The sequence below is a fragment of the Lathamus discolor genome, chromosome 13 (genome assembly GCF_037157495.1).
Source record: "Lathamus discolor isolate bLatDis1 chromosome 13, bLatDis1.hap1, whole genome shotgun sequence".
In the NCBI taxonomy this organism is placed as follows: domain Eukaryota; kingdom Metazoa; phylum Chordata; class Aves; order Psittaciformes; family Psittacidae; genus Lathamus; species Lathamus discolor.
In genome coordinates this window covers 4656057-4673558 of record NC_088896.1, presented here as the reverse complement: position 1 = coordinate 4673558, position 17502 = coordinate 4656057, and the positions used below count along the sequence as shown (strand labels likewise).

The 17502-nt window shown below is 38.5% G+C and overlaps 1 protein-coding gene across 1 annotated transcript in view; it reads right to left on the bottom strand.

Annotated features, from left to right (window-relative positions):
- The window catches only part of TBCD (tubulin folding cofactor D), a 123445-nt gene that overhangs the window by 63898 nt on the left and 42045 nt on the right, over nt 1-17502 (bottom strand). Inside the window, exon 15 of the mRNA XM_065693733.1 lies at nt 5567-5723. Coding sequence (XP_065549805.1) covers nt 5567-5723 — 157 coding nt within the window. The remainder of the gene's footprint in view (nt 1-5566; nt 5724-17502) is intronic.

Genomic DNA, 17502 nt, shown 5'->3' with positions numbered 1-17502 from the left:
ATAAACGTAAACAGACTTTGAAAAGCAAGTTGCCGTTCTATCAGTCAAATAATAATTCTCCCCTTCTCCCCTATCCCTTCCCCTCTCCCTCAAGTTCCCATTTAACAGGCTTCAGGGAAAGTTAAAAGGACTCAAAGCACACTACTGGCTCACTTCCTCACCCAACACCTATTTCATTACCTTCCCAACTAGGCAGAGAGAAGAGAGCCAAGTCCAGCCAGGTGATAGACAACAGAACACAGGAATATCAGGTTACCCTCTCCCTATGAGTGCCAGTTGTACCAGACAATAAACCTGAATTTCCTTTATCACTCATAGCAGGCACTTCTAGTCTATACTAGTCACAAGCAGCAAGAATCTTATCCTGTTGATAACCCCTGAGAATTTGCTGCTATCAATTCAAGCACACCACCCCAAAACTGCAGGAAGGAGAAAACATAAACTCTCAAACCTCTTGCCAATCTGGCACAAAATCAACATTTCCTTCCTGAGCACAAAAAAGGGAAAAGTCAAAATTGTAAGAAGACAGAAATCTCTCCTCCCTGCTATGCAGTCAGGAAGGGAAGGCATAATAAGCATAAATAATCATCAAGCAAACAATCCAAGCAAGTTAAAAAAGAGGCAAGACCAGAGTCAGCCCTGAATCTGTGCAAGCTGCTGCTGCAGACAGCCCTTCTGCACCTCTTCACTCATGCCAGTGCTCCAGCTGGAACGGCTACACAGTGAGCTGCATGAGAAGAGCAGATCTAGGCTCAATTAATTTTCCCTTTGCTAGCTTTTCTGAAAACCCAGAGAAGTTCACCCATTCATTCATCACACTGAGCTGTGCTATGCTCAACTGCAGGGCAAGGCAGGTGAAGGAGCAGGCAGGAGAACCTCTTCAGTCAGCAATGCTAGGGGATAAAGCCCCCCAGACGACAGGCTCAGATTTAATTCCTCCTGCTTGCCTAAGCAAGGAGAAAGTCTGAAGAAAAGGAGAAATGCAGTGACCATGCTCACTTGTACACTGCATACACTGACAAGCCCTCTAATACAGCTCACACTGAGCTCTTACACTTTCTGGTAGCCAACCAACATCCTATGCTGTTCAGTGTGTTATTCCTATTGCAAAGTTTTGGGGTACAATGATGAAAATATAATAAATAATAATAATGTAGAAAAGAGTAATATGAAAAATGATTAGAACAGGAGTTACAAATGCTGATATTAAAAAAAAACAACGAAAAAAAAAAACAACACACAACAAAACAAACCAAAAAAAGAAAAAACAAAAAGCATATGATGCCCCTGCAAGAAATAACTTTACCCAAATGCAAGAGACACTAGGCACACAACTCTCGTCTGAAGGCAACATTCAAATGCATAAAAGAAGAAAGCACCTCTCAATATTTCATCATGGTACAAGATGTAGCTCAAAGCAATGCTTCAGATTTCCCCAATTCTGCAGGACAATCTTGCCCTGGAGCAAGCTACATCATTCATCCATAGCCACACCTTCTTCCCCCCCCCCCCCCACCAGAAACAACGCACCACCGCAGGGAAGACAAAGCTGCCTGCACTCCTACACTGTACACACTGTACTTGTATTAGTGCTCTGTGGAACGGGAGATAGCAATTAGATCTTTCTAAATAACGATTCATTTATTGATTACCTACACCATCGACTGACAGATAAATGAAACTACCTTCTGACTATGCAACAGTTCCAAATAATTAAGATAGCCAGCAACAATTTAATCACTATAATTGTATAATAGAGGAGAAGTATGTTTTCCTTTTTCCTTTTTGTTTAGGTTTTAAACAAAACAGCTCAGCTTCTCAATGTGCACCTGCCACTTTACAGACAGTAACTTCCACACCCAAGGGGGCAGGAATCAAATTACCTGTATTTCCAAGTTATTAAATTATGTTTAACTTTCCTCATAGGTGAGCTTAAAGAGAGAGTGCGCACGTAGAGACTGGGAGAGAAAAAAATCTTGGTCAAGTAGTGTTCTCATAAAGATATGCTTGAACAGAAACTTCAGTACATGCACTTCAAAATGTAGTAAGGCCACCCTGCAATGAAAGTGAAGTTTCATCTGCTTTACCAAGAATTTTCTTTCTGTGGTCCTGCAGTTTGAATAGATCAGGCAAAGGTTTAGAAACCAGTTTAACGAGACTCTATAAAATAAATAAGCAAACGTGAGTAAGTGTATCTTGCTGAAGTAAGGATAGGGAAAACATACTGACATATAAAATACAAGCAAGTGCTATTAGAAATACTCTCAGGTGATTAATTCTAATAAGTGTTCTCTTTTTTCTTTTTCCCCTCAAAAGCAGAGCAGGAAGGTCAGAAAGGGGAAGGGCTGCTGCTGATTTACAGCAATCTACATTTGTAACTTCAATATCCTGATAATAAAACAACAGAATATTCATAAGAATGAAGAGAAGAAACAGCTATCACTGAATATGGAGACAGGTATTTCTTTTAAAACTATCATAAATTGTACTAAAAAAAAAAAACTATTTTATGGAGTTCAAGGTGATTTTTCACTAGTCAAAAGTGAAACGTATACGTCCCTTGACTACCAAAACCACAGAAAACAATGTCTTTCCATTACATGATGACACAACTTTGCCTTGTCCCTAACGCACCACAGTCTGAACACGTTGTGGGGCAGGACCCAGTTTAAGTAATACACTACCTGGGTATTTTCATACTCAAGTGAGCCTCCCACCAAGACACAGCAACGTGTGCCAAAGGCCATGACATGAAGCAGGAAACCATGAAGCAGCTCACTGTCCAACTCACAACTTCCAGTCACCACCAGCATGCTTTCTCTACCACAATTACTGCTCGCATTTCAAGTGAGTGTAGCAACCATCCCCATATGCTCTACACTCTGCACTACCTGTGCTCCTTCAGCCAGGCAAGCAGCAGCATTAAAGACTGTGAATGAAGGGCAAACCCTTTGCAATTTCTAGCACCAAGACAAAGCAAACAGTTCAGGATCGCAGTCACTATGTTCTCTTAAGGAGGTGGTATCTTCCTTTCAGATAAACAATTTCTTATTTTTCTCTAAGAATCTAATAGTTTGTATTCGTCTATAGGCAGATGATTTTGCTGTGTAATTCAGCTCACAATGGATATTATGTACTTTGCTTCAAGATGCTGAGTTCTGCATTTTTTCAGGGTAGCAACAATTCGCTTGTGGCTAGAAGTATGACTCTTCTTTAAGTAAAACAGTGACACACCTAAGGCTAGATTTAAAAAAGGGCTGTATGTAATTATGGGCTTGCTGACACAATAGGTGAAACTGTGTGTCATCCTTTATTTGAATATTTTTTTTCCACCGTTTCTCTTTGGAGTGGCAATTCTGCCTTCAAGAGTTTATTATATTTAGAAAAGCTATGGCCAACAGAACTACAAAGATTTTTAAGTAAAGCCTTATTATTGCATGAATACTTGTTAAAATCCCGTTCAGCTTTGTTAGAAAACTAAGCATATACAAACCACACCACCTTACAACTGCTCATATGCAATTTTCAGCTTCCCCCTTGCTGTCCACCCTGTGTTTCTCTCTGCTTCACCAACTTATTCCAAACAACTGAAGTTGGCATAGCTGGCTCAGCCACAGTGGTAAGGGTTATTACTGCCATAGGGAGCAGTTAGCAAGTATTTTCACTTGACATTTTCCTAAAAAGAAAATAAGAGCTTGTTTCCAGAATAGTTTGAAAATTAAAAGACAGGAGCTTCTTCAGAAACACAACCTCCTTCATACCTGTCCTTGAGTTCCCACTCTCAGCTCTGTGACATAAAACAAAATGCCACAAACCCTGAAAAATCAGACTGCTGAGACTGCACCTAATGTATGGACAACGACATTGTTCTGCACCATGACAGGGTGAAAGGAGAAATATATTGCTCAAAGCATCATGAGCAGAAAAATCCTGATAAACAGATCAGGATTCTGATAAATAGAAGATTAACACACTTGCACTTAGGCTTTTTTAAGTTTCACAAGGAACAAGCTTAAGAATTTCTTACAATATAATTTACCATTAACTCAGCTAGAAAGGAATTAAATGTGACCCTTTAAAGTAAAATATTAAATAACTTACTATGGCAAGTACCACTTTTTCTAGCATGCTTAACTGAAGCAGGTCTATACTGCAGCACTGTATTCTTTTTCTGAAAGTCATCCAGCAACAGTGGATGGTATCATGTTGTAGCACAGCCTGCTGTTACAGTACTCCTCTCCTTTAGTATTTATGCTACTGTAGATGAAACATCATTAGAACAACACGAAACTGCTTTAGCAGAGACACAAGGCTAAGATGTCTTAGAACTTTTCTGTCTGCTCCCTTTGAAGAAAAGACATGACAGCTTAAGACAAAAAGAAGAAAAACAGCATTTGGCCTTAAGAAATTTGACAGGAGGTTTTTAGACAAAGATTTTATCAACATCTCAAAAAACCCCAGAAGCAAATGCCACACAGATAAGAGACACTGTTGTGTGACCCTGCATTAAAGGACCAGCACTAGAAAGCGAAGATACAAGGATGAAGAATACCAGAGACCAGTATACCCAAATCAAGGAATATAAATAGCTATGTGAAGCTTACAGTCTGTCCCCAAAAACATTTAAAATAGGTTTTAGAGAAGAAAAAGGCACATATTCTTTGGGAATCTGCTAAGTAATTCTGTGCTCCCAAACAAAGCTTTTTGGATGGGATTGAAACAGTTCTGTCAGCAGTCTGGAAGCAGGGGAGCCCCTAGAAATTGATTCAGACATCAGATACCCAGGACCACAAATCACTGTACAGTCCAAGTTTTGGTTTTGGTGTATTTTTTTCTTTAAAGATAATACTGAATGACTACTGATCAAACCCCTCCAGCAGAGACAAAGAATCCTGAGTAGCTGCTATCAATGGTTGTACTAAGAGACTGCCAAGAAACTGTTAGAAGCTACCTCTTTGTGTTTGCAGTGCAATTGACACATTAAAGACACCTTGAAATGTCAGCCAGTGTGCTGCCAAGAAAATGACTAAATGCTAAAGACAGAATCTCACAAGAAATAGGAAGAAAAGCACAAGATGAAAGAAAAAAGGTAAACAAAGTTTGCAAAAATGTCATCTCGTGTTAAGGGAAAAGCTGCACCAAGTTCTAGTCCACTCTTGGAGTATCACAGACCCTGATATGGAAATCTTTTGAAAAATCTTACTTTCTAAAGTCTTTTGTGACAGAAACCACAGATTGAAAGAGAAGTACATGCATGTGTTTCTATTCAACTGTAAGTGGAGTTTAGCACACTGATCATTCAGGACTGAGGTACTCTATAAAAATAGAGGATACGAAAAGAGGAAAAAAACCCTCGTATTTCTGACTTGAAATGTCTTATTAGTGAGAATAAAACCTCTATGAAGGTATTGCACCTCAATGAATGTTTCACTTTTGTATCACTAACTTTAAATGTCATAAAGTCATAACTTCTAGAAGCTACAGAATGAGACTATTCATGTCTAATTCCTTCCTAATTTTGAACAGATTTTAAACATTAACTCAGTTTCCTGCTGCCACAGCTTACCTTGAAATCTGATTAATAAATGGTATGAGTTCTGTAGGATCATAAGCACGAGCGAAGGCCCAGCACACATAGCAGGCAGCATCTCTCACATTGGAGCCCACGCTGCATGCCCCCCGCTTCTCATCATATGTCAGCGCTCTCAAAATGACAGGAACAACTGTGAAATTAAAGGAAATGGACAAAAGCAGCAATTAGGACCACACAGTGAACCAAAAAAAAAAAAGAGGTAAAGAGCATTCAGAGAAAAGAGGGTGGAGTTGTGTGTTCTGATAGGAAAGAAAGCATGGCTCGTAATACACACTCATTTTGAAGTTGATTAGAAAGAAGAGTTGTTTTTTAATACACTATTTGATTTCTTTGTCAGCAGCAGTTTATTTTTTCATTTCCTTCACATATAATTCAATGAGGATTAAAGCATTTGAGTTACATAAGAAGTAATACTGATATCATTTATTATCATATTGATACAATAGCCAACTTGCCCAAGGCAGCTCTTAGAAACACATGAATCAAGCACTGTTTCCTGATTTAATGGACAACCTGAGCAACTCTGAATTGAGTATGTTTTAGCCAATAAAGGCCTAAAAGCCAGAGACCTCAATATAACATGTCTCTGTGCACAGGTAGTTGAGGGAGCTCCAGAGAGATAGCAGTTGCAGAGTGTAAGCTCAGTCTGAGCACTGGAACCACACAATACTGCAGTGTAGTAAAACAGAAGTAAAGGCAAATTAAAACCCCAGCATTTTATCAGAAAGGCCTTATAACACAAGTACTGTTATTACAAGGAAGCGACAAAAATAAACTTAGGAAAACAAGGAGATTAAGATTTTCACTTTCATGCTTATACCCTCATCAAAACTGCCGAAGTCAATAATGCTTCTTTACAGATGAAAGAGCTTTCACAAACTTAAAGAATTCTCTTACACAGCTCTAGTAACATACTGCTGCAGTTTGAGAAACATTACAAGTCTGCAAGGCTCCCCAGAGGGATTTCTTTTTGGTATCTGCAAATCCAGATATGTAATTTGAATAAATCTCTCTAGATGGTATGTCTTTAATAAATGAATAATGTCTGTAGAAACAACAGCCTCTGGAAAAAAAGAAACAATTTCTTGATTTTCTTTCTTGTATCAAATTCATCAAATGCACCTTTTTTTCCCTAGAAAATACTTGTCAAAAGGTGATCCCATTGAACAACAAATGGGATCACTGAACTGTGCATCATTAGCAAACTGTACCTGATATACCCGAGTGGATACAATCACAAAACAATTAAAACTTCAATGTACAATTCATCACTGTATGCCCGCTGCTTTAAACAAATAGATAAGTACCACAACTGGAGCAGAGAAGTGTCAAAATGCCATTTAAATTCATTTTAACATAAAGAAAATAAAGCAGTAATTATTGGGACAGGCAAGATACGACTGTAAGAAGCACAAGCACTACATGGGAAAAAAAAGGCAATTCCCATTCAGGAGAAATGATACAGCAAGGATGGACGGATGGGGTTTTGGGAGCTTCCCAGTTCCGAAAGAAACTGCAATAAAAATCTTCAAAAATGTTGACTAGCCTGTTTTGAGAAATGCTGCATCAACTGATGAGAAAAAAAATGGAATTTGCTGGTTCCACAGGAACACTACAACAGATGCCAAAGGCAATTTTGCAATGCTGCTGCTTTCCTTCAGCACAGGATGAGGACTCCAGCTGCCTTAGCCAGCTGTGAACACACTCATCCCTGGACACTGAAGGCCAGAGGGAAAAAGGATCCACGGGCAGCTCCTCGCATTTGTACTATGCATATGAAAGAAAAAACACACATGATTTTTCAGTTCAGGGCATTAATTTCCAAAATGCTAGGGATGATACCAAAGAGCACCTGGATTTTTAGGGTCAGTCTAAAACAGAGATGCTGCTGCCAAGTGTCTGTAATAGCAGCAGCACTACTAATCCAAACAACTCAAGCTTTCCTCACTGTCCCAAAACAGGCCTTTGGCCTCACACCTCTTTGATGTCCTACTGCTGTGTCTGGGACTCAAAGCACTGGTGCTGCCGGAGAAACAACGTGACTCCGATGTCTGGAGAGCTAGAGGGGATAATGGAAAAGAAGGACACAAAAGTGGAGGTTTAGAAGGTAGGAGAAACAGGGAAAACAAAGTGAAGAGTGCATCAGTAAGAGCCATACCCAACCATGACAACAAGAAGGAAAATGCTGAGCTAGAGGTCATCTGCTAAAGTTTTTGTGACTGGTTGAGTATTTACTGGTGAACTGTGGACTATGGGAAATACTATATAAAATTGCTCCTGGCAAATATTCCTGAGTTTGAAAAATTAAGTCCAGCATTACATTTCCTGTTGGTATTTAAGAGTAGTAAAACCCCCAAAGAAAAATTACCAAAAATTCCAAGTTTTGTTTCCTTCTTTACCCTAGAGTTACTCAAACACAATGCAGGTTTTCTCCTGCTATGGCTTCCTGCAGGGTTAGGAGAGCCTGGCTGCAGGAAACCATGAAGAAGCACTACAGGCAAAACCACCTGTAGTACTAAGTCAGCTTCTGCATTTTGTATCTGTTATGCAAGTTCAATTCATTCTAATCACCTCTCAAATATTCAGTATGAGCACAGTGTCGCACTGTGCTGATCTGCATTGATTTTTTATTTTTCAGATTTGAAAACACATCAAATTCGTACCTAAAATCAACTGATTAAAATAATAAAAAAGAAAAATAAAAAACACAAATTAAAAAAAAAAAAAAAAGCTTTAGAAAAGAACCTTCCAGAATAAACTGATTTTAGTTTGAAGGGCAGAGATGAATTTATTTTTTAATTAATGCATATGCTTTTTATTTAAAAGTAGGAGGATGGGAGATACAACAAGAAGATCCGAACTATTACTTTAAAAATTACCATTTATTTTGCACATCTCTATGAAGAGTTTGCCATTAGAACCAAAGGATAAAGTCCACTCTCAACCAAATTATTAAAACAATATCCACCTGTTTAGGGCTGTGAACGCTCAAGAGAATACAGTCACCTTTACCTGTAGCCTAGAGGTATTAATAAGCACCTGCTGCACCCCTCCCTGCCTTACCTAACAACATAACTGCAGGTTGCAACACAGCTCTTTGCTCAAGCCTCGTGAAAATAAAGAAACTACTTCTGGCTTCAAAGCACTCAAACAGCAGAATTCTTTTTCTCAGACTGGAGCCAGTTATTTTCCTTTTTGAAACAGAGATTTTCAACAACCAGATGCTCAGCACCTTCCTTGTGATAGCCACTACACGGCTAGTTAAGCAAACTTACGGAAGACATCAGACATTAAATCATAGAATCATATTCATAGAATCATAGAATGGTTTGGGTTGGAAAGGACCTTAAGATCACCCAGTTTGAACCCCTGCCATGGGCAGGGACACCTTACACTAAACCATGTCAGCCAAGGCTCTGTCCAACCCGGCCTTGAACACTGCCAAGGATGGAGCATTTCCCAGCTCTTTGGAAGGTCAATGCCTCATACTCTACCTTTTAAAAAGTGCCTTTAACTATATTTTACACAAACCTAGACCATACCAGATGCCATCAGCAGCTCTTTGTTATTTAACTTCAGATTGTCATGTTTTTATATTTATTGCAATGTTTATCATATAAAACATACAAATACAGCAATTAAGCAACCAAACAAATGTTCAACAGCAACAAAAACCTGTTCTTTAGCCTTAGGTCTTGTCTCCACAAGAAAATTGCACAATTTCATGTCACCCCAATTTCATTTCAGACAGATTTTCACTGGATCTCGACTTAATTAAGAACTGTCTACATTTAGTTGAAAACTAAAATATTTTCAAATGGATTAAGCTAATGTTACCTCTTTGGTAAGTCTTACAACTGGATATGGACTGTTTAGGCAGAGAAGCCATCTCAATTCATAAGTAATGTACTGCAAAACCTTCCATTTTAGAAACATAAAGAAAAAAATACTACAAAAAATGGACATGTGCTGCCTCTGAAGGATGTGCTGTACACAGTGGCACTGCAGGAGCAGCTATAGCTATCAATACAAAGAACAGTAATTTTATTCTTCAGGTTTTGCTCCCACAAAACCAACTCGTGGCACAAGCGTCCTTGGGAAGGTTCATCCTCTTTGTGAGCCTCAGGCACACAAAAAGGTGTAAACAGCCATATCTACAGTATGGCAGCTTCCCCCGTTTTAAATAGCATTCTATCACTAGCATTCATATGCTAAAAAAAGAACTTGGGCTTTCCAGTGTAAAGAATTTCAGATTTGAGACCTGGTGCTCTAACACAGCCCTCTAACCCCTTTTAGGAACTGAAGCAGGTCCTAATCCTAACTTCACTAGGGCTGTTATACTAACAATATATCAACAGAGATGCAAACAGAGATAATTTCAGGTTAGGCCCATTATCAGAAATAACTATTGGTTGAAAGTTCTGCCAAACATTTATGATTTTATCTCATTATCGATACGAGCTGTCTACTTCAGAATTTACTCCTAAAGGACAATTTGATCCAGAGGACACATTCTCTAGCAAGGATCACAAAATGCATGTGCTGCTCTGTCTGTCAAACATTCCCCATGTTTCTATGAAATGCTCCAGGGTCGCATCCTGTAGGGAAGTGCCTGAACCCTGTCAACAGCTGGCCTCTCATCCCTGCATCCAGGCGTGACCTAGTTAGGAGTTTGCCAGGGAAGGACCACTCATGCATGCTGAGGAGATACATGAGAATTGAACAGCTGAAGTCTCTGAAGCTGCTATAACTTTCTCACAATTCCTACCCCTGACCCATGGATATAAGGCTATATATATGCACATCCACAAACCAAAGAAACATTTTCTAACCCGTGACTATGAAGGGCTGTGTCTGTCTAGTTGCAATCTCAGTTCAGTCTCTCACTACGTAATGAATTAAGAGAGTCTTTAATTATAAGATCACGTGGTATTTTTTTTCCATGGACCTATCTCAGTCAGCACACAGGAAAGACCTGCTCTAGGGATGAATCACAGCTGGGCAGCAAAGGAGATCGTTGTCTGCCTCCCTGCTGAGGGAAGAAAATATGTAATGCAAAGACTGGCTTTCAGGCAGCGAGAAGGGATTGTTGGTTAAGTTGGATGTTGCCCGACAGAACCACATTCTAACTACATCTCTGCCAAAGACTGTTTGACACCAGTCACATCTCTTACAGTGTTTAAAAGAAATGGATGCTGGCTCTCATTTCCCAGGTATCTGCTTCAATAAACTAATGGCAGGTTTGAAAAAGTTCTACAGCACTGAAATTAGTGTGAGCTTTTGAGCATGGCAAAGGGCCAGTGAGGAAGCAGACAGATCTGGATTTTGGCCAGCCTATCTCCACATCATTATGTAATGCAGCCATAAAAAACACAAAATCTTGAAGCACCCCTACCTAGCTAACATGGAAAAGCCTGCAGCTGACCTAAGACAGTATTGATCTGTCTTCTTGTGAATGCTGAGTGATGAATATTTGGGGGATTCATCTCCCCATTCACATCCAAGGCCATACTAGAGAACTTCACATAATTTTACAGCTAAAGGAGCTCTTCCTTTAACTTAACCAGTAGCAAACTGCAGTTTAAGGACATGAAGAAACAGGCACATGAAAGAATCCTACTAAACAAACAAATTACTTTGAAGGAGTGTAAAAAATCTGTAAACTTATAACACTGCATGTCAGAAAAGAAAAATCACCCAAGAAACCCCAACCTTCAGGCTACGGTTGTGCAATATTGAGATAAACCCTACAGGGAAAAGCCAGAAGCAATTCATTGTCATTTATTCCCTGCTTAGCATTTATACCATCTCCCAGTTGTGCTGGGGGAGGGACCTTTCCTGCACAACTTCAGCAATGGCATTTAGTCTAGCTTATACCTGCTGGCTAGTGAAAAAAAAACCCCAACCTATCTGCACTGTTGAAATGCTTCCTTGCTAATTTGAAAACTATTACAGTGACATACGCATTGTAAGCTCTTAACATCCTATTTTCAAGACCACGCATCATTTTTAAAGCTCACCCGAGTACTGGAGAACAGGAATTCTGTAACCAGCCTTTCAGGTTTGGGTGTTCTCTGTTTTCGAAGAGTCCACCTAGGACAGGTAAGATTGATTTTTTTTTATTTTTTTTTTTTTCATTTCTTCCTGTATCTATGATGAAAAGTACCTGGAATCTTGCCAAAAGCCTCACAATTCAGTACGCCGACAAAAGAGACTAACACATTCCTGAAGCCTGACTTCCTGATGCATCCTCCTCCAAACTGCAAATCAGTATCAAACAACTTATTCTGGAATATGAAAACACAGAAGGTAATCCTTAAAAACACGAGTATATATAAAAAAGTTTAAGAAGTTATATAACAGATTTTGATAAAACTTTTTAAATCTCAGTCCAAGTTGAGCCTCTTTCCAGAAAACGCTTTAAAGCAGAATCGGGTTTACTTGGTTTTAGCTTTTTTTTTTCCTTTTAATAAATGGCACAGTGAAAAGCAGCAAATGCTCTCTTCATTGTGTGTAGAGTTTTTCAGACTTTGTTTGGGGTTTTTCAAGTATATAAAGCTATCTATAAATAACTGGAAATACCATTCTCTGTATTCTGAGATAAAATACACAGGACTGCAACTATTAACACTAGTAACTAGGCAAGCATTCTCTATCCCAGTTCTGTGGTAGAACAGATGATCTGGTTCTACTACAGAGCACATGTCCACTCTAACCAAATTAATAAGATATTTGCAACAGAAGCTGAGGGAGTTTTCAAACTGCAGACACAGAAGTCACATATACAGAAATATTCCTTCAGAGCTGTAGCATCTGATACTGAGATTAACTGCATCTATTTGAAACCTTCTGACAGCACAAGAGCCTTCACTTCATATAAACTTTTCACCAAAAATATACTGGGCAATGGGACATATTTAACACAGAAAAAGTATCAACTAAAACAGTTAACCAATATTAACCAATGTTAACCATTCAGCAAAAATAATACACAAAATATTTGCCTAACCCAGAGTCTTTCTGGATACTCACTATATAGTGTCTCACCTGTCTGAAAAGGGAATAAGCATATTCATTTTGTCACTGAATCCTAAAACACCATCACCTGCCAATTCCCCTCTCAAATCTATCTCAGCCCCCTGACTAACAATACTTAACTGTAGACTTCAATGTCCCTTACTTTCTTCTTCCATTTTTTTTGTTTCTCCTTTTATTCTTAGAGTAATTTATAAAGAGAAGAAATAAAGCTTGGTTCTTTTAAGAGTTGTTTTTTTCCCCCACTCTATTTCTACCCTTTCCATTTATTCTGAGTTTATTTAAAAATAATAATAATAAAAAAAATAATCAAGATTTGGATCACTTCCACTGACCCACCATTATCAGACTTCTGAATTAGCCACTATCTGTGTATCTCACCAGCATTATTGCCTTCTGTTTAAATGATGCCTTCATTGTTGCCACACTTTAAAAAGGAGTGGGACTGCTGGATTGTTTCAGTCTATTCACTGTGAGTGGGTAAGGGTATACAAGCAGGCAGGCACATCAAAAATAACATCTTTCTGGCTAGAATCCTCCCAAGATAAGCACCAATTCATTAAAAGTGTAACCACATGGTTCTTGCAATCTTTTTTCCCTGGTTTCCTTTTCTTACTCTTCAGAGATGCAAAAGTTTCCAACCTTACTTTAAACGTATCTGTTTTAATGGCAAAAAGAGGATCCCATAATGCACAACAAACTAACAAAAAAAAAAAAGAGCAGGTTATCCTTGCCCGTGAAACATTAATAGTGCTACCACTGATTTCATTTAAGAGACCTTCTTCGGCTGTAAGCAGATACAGCTGCAACTATTCAGTGGTCAGCAAGCTGTTGAGAGAGTTTAAGCCCAGAACACTTTTAATCTCACCACGGACATATTAAGAATGCCTAGGAAGTTTCATGTTCCTATATATGACACACCTTATTAGCTAGAAAGTTTATACTATGCTGTCATCAAGAGAAATTTTAATAACGTCCTTTCACAAGCAAACCAGAAATTCAAGTAAACGAGGATTCTCTTGTTTGTTTAGTATTTATCCCCACCCAATTAAATAAAAAAACCCTATAAATAATAGTCTGAAGCCTACAAAACCACAAACACAGCAGAAGACAAAAGATGTGAAATCATACTGAAACCACACTGAAATGCAAGTTTTTGGCCTTAACATACGCTGTAGAGTACAAAATGTTTTATTTAGGAGCACTGAGATCCCAAATGTAGAAATTCACACACATACATTATGAGATCATAAGATTTTCAATGACTTCTGGCCATTTTGCTGAAGAAAAAGAAATAAAATAATAAATTAAAAAATCCCTACATGCAAATTTAGCTGCATCATCCATTCTAACAACTGAAATCTTACAGCTAAATGGAAACGTGTAACTTCCAATTTAAAAACACAACAGTTCAAGAACTGCAGCATTAGTATATTTAAAACGGGATGGAAATAAAGTAAAACATCACATTTCACTTGCTGCTTTATATTCCCCACTTTTAAAATGTACTGAAATCGCAGACAACACAATCATACAAAGCTTTATAAAACTTGGTATATTTCAAAGAAACAATGAAGGCTAAAAGTATTTTGAGGCTAGGAGCATTCATTAGACACCTCACTGCTCTCTCTGTGAGAGTGGCATCACTGCAGCACACCACCAATTATGCCTCAAAGAGCAATGTACAGGACTGACTTCATGTATACTTGAACTTCACATGGCACAATTCAGGTCCTTCTACGGGATTCTATGAGGAAAAATTCACGTAGGTGAGCAAACTGTCTCAGAATCTCTGGTGCAAGTCTTAAAATCAAAGCAGAAAAGGAAAAAGCATTCTGCATGAAAAACTCTTTGAAAATAGTGAATCTTAAAAGGCAATTATAACCAGAGCATCAAGTAGAAACTGAAGGTACATTCTGCATCTCTGTTAGAATTACTGGCAATTAAAAGAATGATTATTAACACCCCCTCCTTATAAACAGCTCACAGTTTTGCCTACAGTCTCAACTTCTGATGTTACTGACTTTCCCCAAGACATTCCACTGCCCAAGGGGGAGGATGAGAACCAGAAGGAAGATCACCCTAGTTCCAGGCCAAACACTACCAGTACAGGCCACAGTAATATCTGAAAACATGATCTGCAGTTGCTATTAACTGCTGAGCTTTTATTCATTTCCCATACAAATAATTTGCTCTAGTAATCATGAGTAAGTGGCTCGCAAACATCAGCAAGGTAATCTGCCCAGACATATCTCCAAAGTCAGGGACTGGAATCGGTATGAAAACAAAGGTGTATTTCAAAGGTGTTATTCGGAAAGCATTAAGACTAATAACTATTCATATGGGATAGAAGAAAATAATTATGAGAATATTGTACAAGAATCATGTAATGTTTTAGGGCACAGCATGAGTTACAACAATTATATTAAAATACATTTGCCCCCTTCTGGGAATGGTATGGAATAACCTAGTCCAAACATGCTAATACAGATAGCAAAAGCTGTGGATAACTGCAGTTCAAGTGATCACAAAAAGAAAACAAGGACTTTTGGGAACAGTTAGCTCAAAGCCACACATCTAGATACCAAAGATGACAAGGACAGAAGCGAGTATCGCCAGTGACACAGTTCTAAGAGGTTTCCTTTTTATGGCAAGCTAAGCTTCACCATGTCTATCAGTGATCAACTACAGGAGATTATTCACATTTATTTATGATCATTCTTCTTTCTTGGAATAACTACATAGTTCAAAAATCTGTAAGGCACCTCTAGAAAGAGAAAGAAACACTGGTGATGACTGGCAACCGGAGGACAACCTCTGAAAGCTGGTTACAGAGTCCTGACAGCAGCTAAAGCCAAAACAGCCAAACAACTCTGTCACCAGGGCCACTCTTTGTGTTAGAGCAGAACACTAAGAATTATCTGATTAACGGAGGGTTGATAACTGACCACAGCAACACTTGGCACTCTTTCATACACCTCGGGAATGGAATTTTGAAGGGCAATAGGAAAATAAAACTTAGGTAAGCAGCGTATCAAGAATAGGTTAAGTTGATCCCATTGGTATGTATGGTTTCTGCTAGGGACATTTTGTTTTCAGTACTAAAGCTGAGCCAAAAAAACAATATAAAAACATGAAGAAGGAAGTTTGTAACATTTATAGAATGGCAGGTTTATGCTACAGTAATTAAACCTATGAAACCCAAATGCAGAGAAACAACATTTATTTAACACCGATTTTAAACAAAACTCATAAGGAAGAATGATATTCTACACCAAAGAGGACAGAAAATTAAAGCTTCTGCCCTCCAGAGATACAAAAAATAATCATATTTTTAAAAAGGCAACTTGAGAGAAAAATATCAATAAATCCAAGTTGTACTGTGTCAATCCTGGTGTTCTGAGCTAATCTGAGTTGCGCTCAGACAGACTAAAAAGGGTGCTCCCAACAGATGACTGGGTTCACTTTATCTAATCCTCCGGATGCAAGTATAATGAGTAACAAAAATAAGCAATGAAACAACATCACTGCAATCAGGCTTTATTACTTTTAGAAGCATACACAAACAGGAGCTCTCACATTCCTTTTCTGGGGTCCACCAATGAGTCTTTCCCCCTGATCTGGATTTTTTTATGCCATCCAAGTCCCAAGAAAAGAAGCATTTCCATAAGCTGTTCTTTCTTTTCCCGGCTCTACTTTGCCCACAGCTGATTTCAGCTGACCTAACAACAGCAACTTCCAGGAAGTAGCTACATTTCAAACATTCTTTTCCTCGGGTCAAGGCAGCAACTGGACATAATGTCTCCCCGTCACATACCAGACCAGGGAAGGGGATAGGAAGAAGGCAGATTAACACAAAATCAAAGTTCAAATACTGACTGCCTCTTACCGCAGTTCAGTCACCTGCATGAAAGGAGTGCTTCAATAGCCAGAAATTGCGATTTTCTTTTAAACAAAAAAATCTGATCTAATTCAAGGAAACTACCTCCACCCCATCACATGCAAAAAAGAAACTTGATGGTGCCTTCCTTCAGCTACAGACAACATAAAATGATTCATATTTGCAGAAAAAAACATGAAGACAGTTATGTAGATTGCTATGGCACAGAAACCTATGGACACGGAAGAAAGGCTGTTCACTACCAACTGAAGACTAAGGAATAACATCTGTTGAGACAGCAAAGGACCTTTCTCCTTAGGAGCTTTCAGAGAATGCAGACATTACAGGATCTTTCTCTGCAGTTACCATTTTCTGATATACTACTTTGCCTCAAAACATTTTACAACTAAATGTAAGAATGATAGACTTACAAACACTTTTGCTATTATTTCCTCTAAAGCCAAAGGATTTACAAACAGCTAGGTAGTAAGATGACATCTTTTTATGGTTTTTTATGTTTTATGGGGTTTATAACACTGCTAAGCTGTTATTGCAACATAATTAAATAAATAAATAAATAAACAAACAAATAAGCAAGCCACCCTTCTACCTTACAATTAGTGATTGCTTGGTGATATGTGAATTAGTGATATGCAGGAAAATATTCCAGAACTGGAAATTGCATTGGCATAGCAAGAGGAAGGACAGTGGTCTGCGTACCTACATAGGAAAGTACATGTCCATACAAGTCATCCCACCAAATAAAGGCCACATCATTAAGATTATTTTTCAGACACTGCTTTAGAGACTGATTTTGAAACAACTTTCACCCGCTGCCTAAACAGGTTCTGTAGGGACAACGTCCTTAATTTTCACTCAGAGACAACACTTTCGCCAACTATAAAATTCATCGTACTTCTATATTTAAAAGTTTCACCAATCTGCAGCTGTCTTTATCTATAGAGCTGCAGATTAACCTAGAGGGCTGTCATGT